The sequence below is a fragment of the Borostomias antarcticus genome (genome assembly GCF_949987555.1).
Source record: "Borostomias antarcticus genome assembly, chromosome: 10".
NCBI lineage: Eukaryota > Metazoa > Chordata > Actinopteri > Stomiiformes > Stomiidae > Borostomias > Borostomias antarcticus.
The window spans coordinates 17342754-17355835 of record NC_140243.1 but is presented as its reverse complement, the minus strand read 5'-3'; the positions used below and the strand labels follow the sequence as shown (position 1 = coordinate 17355835).

Below are 13082 nucleotides of genomic sequence, written 5' to 3'. Positions count from 1 at the left end.
AAGAACCCATTAAATTCTGGAGCGGATCCACATCACAGGGCGGTCCACAGTCCACAGGAAGTCCACAAGCCACCCAAACACGGCCAGCCGGTCATTCACCTCCATTCATTTTTGGGACTAGAATTGTGCAAAAACTCCCAGACCACTTCTCATGAGCTGTGTAGCATGGGCCAATTTAGAACACGGGGTACACAAGCCACCCAAACATGGCCGGCCATTCACCTCTATTCATTTTTTTTTTTTAAACTAAATAAAAACTAGACTTAGCTCATTTATTATCAATGGCGGGAATTGAAATGTCCATATCTCGACATGGGAAGGTCACAGAGACACGGGGTTTGAATTGGCATAATAAAAAAAAATACAGGGGTGTAGGGGCTTTAGTGGTTTACTGGTTTAATATCCAGTATTCTTTTCCGGTTTGCCGGAGCAATGATGCCCCTCGTTGGTAAAAAAAAATATATATATATATATATATAAGTTGCTGTTGGTAACATCCGCCTGCATGGTGCCAGTAAAATCAGTAAGGGGAAGCTAGGTAAACTAGTGATGAATTTCATGGCGTAGCTAGATAAAAGAGGGAGCTGGATGGAGTCCACAGAGAGAGAGAGAGAGAGAGAGAGAGAGAGAGAGAGAACCAGGTGAGAAAGTGGGCAAGTAGTCAAGACAACATACTGTAGTAAGGCAGATTCTGTTTTGCCCACATTCTAATCATGGCAGTGGCACACTGATTTCATATAACTACTGTAGGCCGTGTATTGATTTACTGTTATCAAATGTGGAACCTCCTCTTACATTTGTTTACATCAAATGCTGCTTCGTTTATTATCTTTATGTATCTGTCATTTTCTAGTTGATTATAATAGCCTATGTTTGTGTGTGACTGTCAGTGCAAAAGGGGAGAGAGGAGGATGGAGAGAGAGAGAGAGAGAGAGAGAGAGAGAGGACAGAGAGGCAGAGCAAGAGAAAGAAGAACCAAGTAGACAGATCGCGAAGTCAAGATTGTTGGATTTTTTTCCACCCACATTAAATGCTTTCCAGAAGAGCGCTTAGAGCATATGTCAGTGGACATCATTCTAAAAGGGGCATACTGGCAAATAATTTTGAGCTCTAGGGGCGGAGCACCCCTAAGGGCTTGATCTTAGAGTCACCTCTGTCCGTCTGCAGTGTAAATCTGTATCAGGTGTCTTTATGATGGCGACCAGGCAGCTGTTTACCATGGGGCCGCCAATACTGGACATATCTGCTCAGGTCCAGCTTAAGAGGCCGGACCAGGAGCTACAGCTCAGCCACGTTCACCCATACAGTACCACCCTAACAGCTGCCAAAGGGACAGATAATCTACTCCATCAGACTAGGAGAGCCCACTCTGTTTGGAGAGTAATGCGAGAAGAGTGCTTGTGTGTGTGTGTGTGTGTGTGTGTGTGTGTGTGTGTGTGTGTGTGTGTGTGTGTGTGTGTGTGTGTGCGTGTGCGTGTGCGTGTGCGTGTGCGTGTGCGTGTGTGTGTGTGTGTCTGCGTGTCTGTGTGTGTGTGTATGTCTGCATGTCTATTTGTGTGTGCGTCTTGTCGTGCACGTCTGTGTGTGTATTGTGTGCGTGCACGTGCGCGCGTGTGTGTGTGTGTGTGTGTGGAGCAGGAGAGAGGGAGAGATCTCAGTGCACTATGCATCTCTTAAATACCATTGAGTTGCATGCATACTGTAGAACACAGTGTATGTGTGTTGTAAGGTTGAAGGACAATTCCTTTTTTTGTATTCCCGGTTGTTGGAGTGTGGGTGGGTGAACTGAATGTGTTCCTTTACCAACTGATTCACAACAGCAATGTAACATAAGACCATGTACCAGAGACATCTATGGTCATAATTGGCTGAAAACATCCATGGGGTAGTTCAGGTAATGGAATGAGAGAGAGTTCATCTAAACCAAATCACATTGTGTATTTTTTGCACTGAAAACTTGCTCCCCAATGGTGAACCATTCCTTGCTGATAATTGGATGCTTTGAGAATTTCGATTGGTACAGTATCATGCATCAACTTAGAAAAAAAAAGATAACATGGAAATTACTTCAACTTTAATGCATACTGAGTGTAAGACAATTTCATAACTGCCTCATAATTCCAAATAGTGCTTAGATGAAACAAGTCCATTCCATGGGGACCGCAGACCCACAGTACACAGTATAATTGGATGGTCTAACCCTTGACTGTTACACATAGCAACAAAGAACACAAAACGGCATAGCTGGCATGGTTGGCAGTTGGCATCCTTGTTCGCTTTCACCCACACTCTTCACATAATGTCCCAGCTGGCAGACCTCGGTGTTGCGGAACCCGAGACCAAGTCAATTATCACAGAAGTACTCAATGAAGAGGCTGTGACCCCGGACTCTCTCTCTCTCAGTCTCAGTCTCTCTCCCCATCCCCCTCTCTCTCTCTCTTGCCCAGGTCTCTCTCCCCTCCATCTCTCTCTGTCTCTCTCTTTGTCTCTCTCAGCCTCTCTCTCTCTCTCTCTCTCTCTCTCTCTCTCTCTCACACACACACCATCTCTCTCTTTCTCTCTCTCTCTCTCTCTCTCTCTCTCACTCTCTCTTTTTCTCACTCTCTCTCCCCATCCCCCTCTCTCTCTTTTGCCCTGGTCTCTCTCCCCTCCATCTCTCTCTGTCTCTCTCTCTCTTTGTCTCTCTGAGCCTCTCTCTCTCTCTCTCTCTCTTCCCTCTCATTCTGCCCCACACAGAGAAAGTCCTGAGAGGCTAAAGAGAATCCCATCTCACAGTAACAGAGTGGTCGGATTGGAGCGGCAACCACAAAGGAAGTGTTTTGTTCCCTGTGGAATGTCCCCTGCCTCGGCAGACAGTCCAAGTTCCCCCCCTCGGCAGACTGGGTCCGGGCGCAAAAAAGCGGCTTCAAATCAGGCGAGCGTGCGGTGACAACTTCATTAAAGGGTGAGGCCTACTGTGTGTCATGACTGACAGAAGAACTGACAGAAATGATGGATGAGTGGGTATATCAATCGATCTGAGTGACTGTCGGGGGGGGGGGGGGGGGGGGGGTCTGTGTAACGAGGTGATGGGTTGTAAGGGGTTGAGGTCCAGGCTTACCGAGTTGAGGTCCAGGCTGCTCTGCACCCACTCCTTGGCTGAGTCGTACTCCTCCCTCAGACCCATGATGTAGAGGGTGTCCAGAGAGTCGATGATGGAGGCTCCTCTCAGACCGCCTACAATACACACATAACAAACAATGATGGAGGCTCGTCCGTGACCGCCTGCAATACACACAGCGCATTAGACAGCCAGCGTGATGTCATAGGCTTAAAGACTAAGAGAAGCAAGCCTTTTGCAGATCTGTAAAATCACAGGTGCGTCGTAGAAGGCCATGGGCCAACAGCAGTTGTTGTGCTTCTTAGGGAAACAATAGTAATAGGTAGAGTGATTGGCTGGTAGGACCTGCCGCTGCAGGGAGCGGTTAATAACCATCATATTATCTTTGTTTAATGTAATTTCAATGTAGACCTTTTCTTTATAACAAGCATATCGAAAAATCGCTACAGCACTATAATGCTGGTGTCTCTAATGCTAATGTTACAAGGGTGATTTATGCATGACAGTCCCGCATGTTGACACATTTCCATGTTGCATTTCCCCCCTTTGATAGCATATCTGATTGATTGGTTGATTGGTTGATTGATTGACATGTAAACTGGGAACAAATCGTGAGCATCCATACTTTTCTATTAGACGATGACATATCGGTCTTGAAAGGGTGTCCCATTTCAGAGGGGAATATATCAACCCACTAGAGGGGTAAGGGGTAGGGGCAAGGGGTACAGTAGGGCTAAAAAATAGAAATGGGATTGGGCCTTTGTCTGCAAATGAAGACAAGCAGTGTGCGGGAGCTTTTTGTTTTATAGGTTAAAAGACTAACATGTGTCCTTGACTGCTTGGTGGTAAGTGACCGTAGGTTGCTTGGAGGGCATGGCTCTCTCCAATAGAAGTAGTTATAAGGGCAATCTGTAAGTTATGCTGTGAGGGTGAATTAATTATACATTTCACCACATATTAAATTCAAAACATTCCATAATTAAAACCTTCACCACCTACTGATAGAAGTAAGCACGTCCTGATAACATAATAATTTATTGCAATTAATGGTTGATTATAAAATCTGCAATCTTGACATGTCGTGGGCTGAATGAAAAGCACCGTGTTCCTGAGATAAAGCACATTGGATTAAAAGCCACTTTCGTCCTAAGATGAAAGCTGTCAAAGTCACTTATGCATCATAAGAGTGGAGTCTGTTATCCTTTGTAAAAACGCTTATTATGGGAGAGCATAAGCAGGTGTTCCCACATTCTCTTCCTAACGTGGCACAGCTGGCGTGCTTCTCACCGGAGCGGCTTTGCTTTTAGATACACTTCATTTGGGGTTATTCAATTCCCTTCACAACCTTAATGAGGAGTGTTCATCAGTAGTGTTTTTATCCATCCAGCAGCCCTTAAGCAACCCTTATGCTTAAGCAAGGCTTCTTGCTCCTTAGATGAAAGTATACACACAAACATGGCTGGACATACAGTAATTAGAGTTTGAAATAAATAAAACATGTTGACTGAATTACCGAGGAAAAAGGTTGAAGGACAAGTTAGAAAGTGTAAGAAAAAGTAAACAACAACAAGACCTGTGGCTTAACGTTCGTAACACCAGCGGAGCTACTGGAACAAACACACCTTCATGTTCTCCCCGAAGCTCTGCTGAATAACCATACGTGCGATACCGGTATCTGATGAAAAAGCACTGCAATCTGGCACATGAAAGTGAAGAATCTTATCAGGGGCTGTTTTGAAGCTCGACAAGTATGCAAATGGTGGTCGTCCCTATCGGGGCGAGAAAACATTCAGAGATATCCTCTCCAATTTCCTCTCGGCAAAGTTACAACGAAGTTTCACCAGACTGCGCAAAGTGGTAAACGGCTGAGGCCGGGCTTGTCTGCCGCGGTTTGGGCGGAAGAGGCCGACTTCAGACTCGATTAGGGTCATGCCGGCTTTTCTCCCCTGAACCCGACTCCTCTTTTCTCCTCCCCTCATCTCCAACTGCCTACTACAGTATTCTCCTCATGATCTGGACTGAATCATTGAACCACCAAAAGCCAGGTTAGTCACTGCCTGTGCTTTTAAGACTAATCAGAGGGAAAACGACCATTTCTGACCCGTCACCTCCTGGCGTTGCCCGTTCAGTCAGCGAGGAGGACGGGTCACAGCTGACATGGTCACATGACTGAAGATCAGCGCCATCATGCCGTCCCCATGCTCTTTTATCCCCGATCCCGTCCGATACGCCACAACCCAGTGCACTAGTGCCGATAAAATAGTTCCCCTCTATCCTCTTTAGAGCCCTTTTGACTCCCTTAGCATCCTAGTACAACAGCCGATTTGATTTTACATCCCGTATGCCTCCCACGGCCCCGGGGCCCATAGCCTTTGGGGCCCGATGAAGTGTTGCAGTTGCGGGTTCAGCGACAGTGCCACACACACACACACACACACACACACACACAGACACAGACAAACACACACACACTCCACCGCCTTCTTTAGATGGGTGTAGCCTGACGGCCATTCACCTGACGGTGTCATGAGAGAACGCTGTCAGCCTGCAGCCAAACACACGGCCAGCTGGGGAGAGACCGTTAGAAACATACAGTCATACGCCGCGGCCGCTAATACCTCAAGTATCACGGCAGGTATTATCCTAATGCCGCGACTGCCCATCTCTCAAAAAATGACAAGTTAATTACGCTGCTCTGCTCTGCTTTCCCTGCTGTTCTCCGAGCCAGTCCCGCTCAGAAAAACGCTGTCACCGAACGGCGAGGCCCTTTTCACGGCTCGTTCTGTGCTGTCACCGCGCCAAAACATCAGAAAGTGCCGGAGACAGAGGGGGCGAGAATGAAATCACACGGCTAATCCGTCTCCTCTTCGTCGATCCCAGAGAGGTCACTACCGGCTACGGAACGAGGGAAATTCCCTATTGGGAACACCGATGATGGATGGAGTCAGGTGAGAGAGGGAGCAGATCAATCTATCACATGGTAGTCACGTTTTTTCCAGGGGGGGGGGGGGGGCGGGCAGCACCAAACAGAGGCGTCGTTTATCCCCCAGGCTCTCAGTTTAGTGCCACCGACCCCTGGAGGGAGAAGGGGAGGATTGGAGGTGTGTAGCCTATTCTACTGTACCGTATGCTGTTTCCATGCCAATGTACTCTACTGTACTCTACGCTGTTTCCATGCCAATGAAGAAAACATACTTGTGTACTTGCACATGCACGTATACGGCCACCCAAGCAAAGCATGATTAAATCATAGTACCTCCAATCGCGATATTAAAAACGATAATTACACTGATATTAATTGAAACAAATATGAGTTGATTTTGATGAGCTACTCAGGGATTAATGCATTGGAGTGTTTACGTGTGTGTGTGTGTGTGTGTGTGTGTGTGTGTGTGTGTGTGTGTGTGTGTGTGTGTGTGTGTGTGTGTGTGTGTATTTGTGTGCGTTTGTGAGAGTGCATACAAAGCTATTCCTGAGACATTGGATAGTGGACGTTCATTTATCAAACCTGTCACAAGCCAGGCACTGTGGGTCATTTGGGTTATATATTCGAGAGCCGGAATCCACATGATCAATCACTCACTCACTCACTCACTCACTCACTCACTCACTCACTCACTCACTCACTCACTCACTCACTCACTCACCTCACTCACTCACTCACTCACTCACTCACTCACTCACTCACTCACTCACTCACTCACATCCTGGTGTGTGTGCCTCAACATCACTAGCCTTGCTCCACACACACACACACACACACACGAACACACAGGCAAACAAACAGTGCAGCAAAACAATCCAGATATGTGGCTCACAATTCTTTAAGCTCTCATTGCCTCAATTTTGATTCAACTTTTTAAATTTACACTCCACAAGGACAAGGCACTCTTGGAGAACAAGAGCACAATTAACATATTATCTATTTATTCCCTACACACAGATCAATCAATGCAACATATGGTATTCCACTGTGCATGCAGACATCCACAGAACAGCATGAACAGTAAATGTACAGTATGCAAATTGCAATATAGTTGGCAAAACAGGCTTAACCAGACCTCAATGATGGAGTGCTTTAATAACATCCCCAGGGGGAAGAAAAGCTAAACCAGCTGAATATCGCATAGCTAATTTGAACTGCTGTCTCGTTTTAATTAAGACCTCAGACTTATGGCTATAAACATGGGGGTAGAAATAAACCATCATGGATGAGCTCTAAAAACCCTAGTAACCCAATCAAGGTTATTCTAATCAATGGAACCTTGGAGAGATGCTAATTGGGACTCTGTCTGTCCAATTACCATCGCCAATGGCAGTTCCGAGAGACCAGGCTACTGAGAGACGAGGCCAGCGGGGCTGTGTCTCCGGACGCCGCACACAGCCAGCGAGCGACAGCTAGCAAGCGGCGCGGGTGTAGCATGGAGAGACTTAGGAGGCTTGACATGGAGGGGTGAGGGCTAGGGGGAGGGGTGAGGGGTGAGGGCTGGGGCTAGGAGGGGTGAGGGCTAGGGGGAGGGGTTAGGGCTGGGGCACAGAGGGGTGAGGGCTAGGGGGAGGGGTTAGGTCTGGGGCTAGGAGGGGTGAGGGCTAGGGGGAGGGGTTAGGGCTGGGGCTAGGAGGGGTGAGGGCTACTGGGAGGGGTTAGGGCTGGGGCTAGGAGGGGTGAGGGCTAGGGGGAGGGGTTAGGGCTGGGGCTAGGAGGGGTGAGGGCTAGGGGGAGGGGTTAGGGCTGGGGCTAGGAGGGGTGAGGGCTAGGGGGAGGGGTTAGGGCTGGGGCTAGGAGGGGTTGGCCAGGTGGGAAACTTTGCAGAGGAGTAAAATGAAAGGAAGCTAGAAAGACAGGAAAGGGCAAGGCCATCAATCAAAGTGGATTCTATGGGGACTGGAGCAGAGGGCAGGTTTAGTCTGTGTGATGGGAGTGAGACAAAATCAAAAGAGATTGAGTAGTGGTAATTGATCCGACCTACAGTACCGTACGTATTCGACTGACGATACTTAAAGGAGTAGTAAAGGGAAAATGCATGTTTAGCACTGTTTTAAGGTTACTTATGATCATATACAATGGTTCAGATCAAAACGATGACAAAAATGAAATCTCCAATGTAACTTCAGGCGAGGCACGAACGTCACGGCCGGGGTAATCAGCAGAGGTTAATCAGTCACACCCCGTATGACGCTAACCACCAGCTGACTGTCAGCTGTCATAGCATTGGTTCAGCTCGCTAGAGCGCCTGTATTTAAGCTGTCAAAACATGTCATTGTTCGCGCTTGCCATTACTGCTGGTTGTGCATTTGCATGCTCGCTGCTTCCGCGTTCTCTGCTCTGGCGTCCACTCTGCCATTACTGCTGGTTGTGCATTTGCATGCTCGCCCCACCTCCTCCCCTGCTCCACCTGCGTATGTCGATGTCATCTCTGTTGTCATCGTTGCTCTCTGTCCGGGGTATTGCTGCATTCTTCCGGTATTCCACTATGCGTCGGCTAGTGGAAGCCAGGGTAGACACTAGCTGGTCTCTGTGGCTCTCCGTGGTGACCGTGGGCCGAAACATCTCCGGATGGCCATCCAGCGGTCCCTCCGGTCACCATGGAAGCAGAGACACTAGGCTGTATCTCCTTCGGACTCCACGAAGCGTCGGCCCGTGGAGGCCGGGGACTATAATGTACAACAGTCCCCCTGTGGCTCTCTTTGACAGTCTTAGTGGGCTGAGTTACCTCCGAGCGTCTTCCCGATCGCGGCCCACTCTGATCGTCATAGAGGTAGGCGGCTAGATGCCGTTCCCCCTTCTGGCTCGCTGGGCCAAGCGGCCCAGAGGGGGGGAACACCTAGATTGCCTCCCCCTGCTAACGCGCTTTCCACATCGGTGGAAGGCAGGGAGCCCCCCGAACAGAGCACACCGCCAAAATTCATTTGCTATGTATTTATAGATGCATGCTAATAATGGGTCAATTTTGACAAAAGTGATCTCGACTGAACTAGCACTTTTGAGAAAGTCTGATAATTGCTCTACCACTGTTTTGGTCATACAATGGATGTGGGTGGGCACCTTGAAAAATCTTTCAAAAACATGTTAAACTCTCGATTTCAAAGACAAGAAACTCACCGAGGTGTTAGTTGGCGTTCTGACATATAATTCGCCATAAAGTAAGATTCTAGTTCATCTGGAAAGGCTTTTTTAAATATTTAGCATAGAACTATTTAGTCACAGCACATACATGTGTAAACTTCCGCAAACTAGGTAGGCTAGCAACATAAACAATAACAATAGCTACCGTAGTAGTAGTAGTTCCGCTTCCTGAATCCCCTCTGCGGATTGATCTACACGGTCGCGTCAATACAACTCAATGGATTTCATAAAATGATCAATAAAACCCTACAGGATTCATACTTTGCGGCGAATTTGATGTCAGAACACCAACAGACACCAATTACCCCCTCGGTGAGTTTCTTGTCTTTGAAATCGAGAGTTTAACATGTTTATGAAAGATTTTTCAAGGTGCCCACCCACATCCATTGTATGACCAAAACGGTGGTAGAGCAATTATCAGACTTTATCAAAAGTGCTAGTTTTGTCAACGTTTTGATCTGAACCATTGTATATGATCATAAGTAACCTTAAAACATGGCTAAACATGCATTTTCCCTTTACTACTCCTTTAACCTTCAAGAATATTCTCCTCCCTCTTTTTCTTTACGGCTCGGATGTTGGCTCAAAGCTTCAAGACGTTAACTTTTCTGGGTGCACCGCTGGGTGCAAACGATCTGGCTGGCAGTGCCATTATCACCAGTCACATCTTTTTCCACCGATAGCTTCTGCTACTACCACTCGCACGGGCGCCGTAAATCAGGAAGATCACGGCCGACCCCTCCCGCCCGGGCTACGGACTCATCACCCGGCTCCCCTTTGGCAGGAGGCGGCGGTCGTCAAAGACCGAAACTGTTCGACGCAGTGACAGCTTGTTCCCCACGGCCATTAGCCTCATCAGCACAGCTCCCCTCTGACTCTCCCCCACGCCCTTTACAATCTGCACTAAACTGACTGACTCGTCTACTGCACTGACTCTCTTGTGGTCCAAATCGCACTGCTATTTTTCGCACTATGCTTGTATCACTGCACTTTACTTGAGTCCTGTCCTGTCCTGTCCTGTCCTGTCCTGTCCTGTCCTGTCCTGTCCTGTCCTGTCCTGTCCTGTCCTGTCCTGTCCTTGCACTTGTCCATTGTTGTATTGCTATAAGCACCACAGGTCGGAAAAAAATCCTATGTATTGTACAGAACAATGGCAATGAATGAATTCTGATTCTGATTCAGGCTGCAGAATGTCTCCGCTAGGCTTTGGCTCTCAATACACACATACTGTATTAACACACTTCAATTATCGGTTCCATACATTGGGTGGATAAAAATACGATGAAACATGTGGCTCACTAGGGGAGTAAGCTGACATAGACGGCATTAACTTCCTTAAGAAAATATTTAACCTATACTGTAAAATATATTTTGGGGTGGAGGGGAGCAGCTTTTGTTTTTTATGGCCTAAAAGGTATTGCCTGTTTAAATCTTAACAAACGCATGACAACCATGGTCACAAAGCCATTTTGAGAGGCCTGATAATCTACTCCATCAGACTAGCAGAGCCCGCTCTGTTGGGAGAGTAATGCGAGAAGAGTGCTTGTGTGCGTGTGTGTATGTGTGTGTGTGTGTGCGTATGTGTTTATGCATGTCTGCATGCGTGTGTGTGTTGTGTGTGTCTGCATTTGTGTGTGTGTGTGTGTGTGTGTGTGTGTGTGTCTGTGTGTGTGTGTGTGTTTGCATGTCTATGTATGCGTGTATGTGTGTGCGTGCATGTCTGTGTGCGTGTGTGTGTATGTGTGTATGTGTGTATGTGAAGAGAGAGAGAGAGAGAGAGAGAGAGAGAGAGAAAGAGAGAGAGAGAGAGGGGGAGAATCTGACAGTGATTAAACACCGATGTCCGGTTGAGTCTCAGTCCTGTGCTGCTGCCCAGGGTCTGGGAGGGGAGAGCGCAGTAGCCAGGGTGGGTGGGGCAGGGATTGCTCTATGTACGGTCCAGCTCTCAGCAGTGGCCACGTACACCAGACACACACCAGCTTGGGACATGCTAAACAACAGTAACCAATGCTACGAACACAACAAAATGAATTTCGGAGAATCAGGATCGGAATTTGTTTTATTGCCACTGTAGTTATTCGACATACTATGAATCTGCTTTTGGGGCATGGTGCACAACATGGAGGCAACGTTGGGCAGGGTGCAGGGATGAGACAGGACAAAGACAGTGCCGAACGTGGCGCGCCGGCACACCGTAGCTGCCACATACGGCGCCGTCGCGAACGGCGAAAGAAAACATTGTAATATAAGAAAAACTCGGAACTGCGGCGACAGACTAATTCAAAAGCAAGTCAAAATAAACGAGGCCCATCAGGAGAGCCAGGAACCTCGGAGAAGGAGACAGAGTCTTCCCTCGAAGGTCTTCGTTGAATACCCACAGGCGCGCGTGGGATAGGCAGCCAGGGCTCGGGAGTTCAACTGCCACAGACTCTCATTTACATCTCCGCCAGCCTAATTAATACCGGATGCTTTGGCGTGCTCTGATTTTAATTGGCCATTTCTCAGAGCTTGCTCGTGTTATTCTCAGCAAATTGACTTTAAGCCATCTCCTCATCAAACTGGCGATGCGATCCGCGCTCCAGAGCCGCAGGTTCATGATGGTAATTGCAGATTAATTCCTCTGTTTGTTTGCCGCCGTCTCAAAAGGTGGTAATGAAGTTGCGTTTAAAAGGATAGGAAGAGAGAAACGCCGCCGGAAAACGACTCGCACACGGTCACAGGAACACATGTGCATGAACAGATGCACCCAACAGGATCAAACAGTGCCTGACACAAACGCACCGTCCGCAGACTACAGCTCTCGCATAAACATCGGTCTAATTGAGGCGATCTAATTTGCCCCTATGGGAGAGTGGCGTGTCAGTCCTCCGGATCTGTCCGATATGACAGCCTCTCCAAGGAGATTATGGACCGCACACTGGGTTATCGATTGCTAACTTCCCCCCCCCTCCCCACACACACACACACACCTCGATCGATGGACGCATAAGCACATCAGGACCGGGATCATATCCGATGCAGTATCAAATGGCCAAAGCTGATTGGAGCTGGCAACTCAAGCTGTGCGCCTGGATTGGCTGCTCGGGACACATGTTGGCGGACCAGCCACACCTGCAACAGAACCTGTCTGTGCAGGGGATAAATTGGATCTCCACCAGTCTGGGGCTGGCTCAGTAATTGACAGGCCATCCTGTTGCTAGGTGGGGGGTGGGGGGGGGTGGGGGGGCAGGATGAGGTTCGCATCGATTCTCTTGCCTGGGGGCACTCCACCGGTAAGCAGCTGTAGCCCTGATATGAATCTGCCTCCATCTCTCTCTCTCTCTCTCTCTCTCTCTCTCTCTCTCTCTCTCCCTCTCTCTCTCTCTCTCCCTCCCTCTCCCTCTCTCTCTCTCTCTCCCTTCCTCTCTCTCTCTCTTTCTCTCTCTCTCTCTCCCTCCTTCTCTCTCCCTCTCTCTCTCTCTCTCTCTCTCTCCCTCCCTCTCTCTCTCTCTCCCTCCCTCTCTCTCTCTCTCTCTCTCTCTCCCTCCCTCTCTCTCTCTCTCTCTCTCTCTCTCTCCCCCGGAGATTAAACAGAGCAGAGCAGCCGTGCTGTCAGCTGGGCTGGACGTCACCTGTGAGAGCAGCCCCCCCCCCCCCCCCCCGCGTACCACCTGAGTTCTGCTGGGCCCTGGCCAATTAGAGAGGGTTTAGATAACCTGGGCCACTTGTTGATGAACAGCAGCCGTCAGCTGGAGGCATTGAGCCCGGCGTCTGAAAAGAGAGGCCCCTCTCTTTGCGTGTGTGTGTGTGTGTGTGTGTGTGTGTGTGTACCTGAATTTACTGTTGATCTCCATAATCAAACTGTCAAAACCAAAT

At 48.5% G+C, this 13082-nt stretch overlaps 1 protein-coding gene across 2 annotated transcripts in view; it reads right to left on the bottom strand.

Moving 5' to 3' along the window:
- The window catches only part of LOC311314648 (mannosyl-oligosaccharide 1,2-alpha-mannosidase IA), a 168318-nt gene that overhangs the window by 61223 nt on the left and 94013 nt on the right, over positions 1-13082 (bottom strand). For both annotated transcript variants that reach the window (XM_084445079.1, XM_084445080.1), the window contains exon 3: positions 3101-3216. In XM_084445079.1, coding sequence (XP_084301205.1) covers positions 3101-3216 — 116 coding nt within the window. The remainder of the gene's footprint in view (positions 1-3100; positions 3217-13082) is intronic.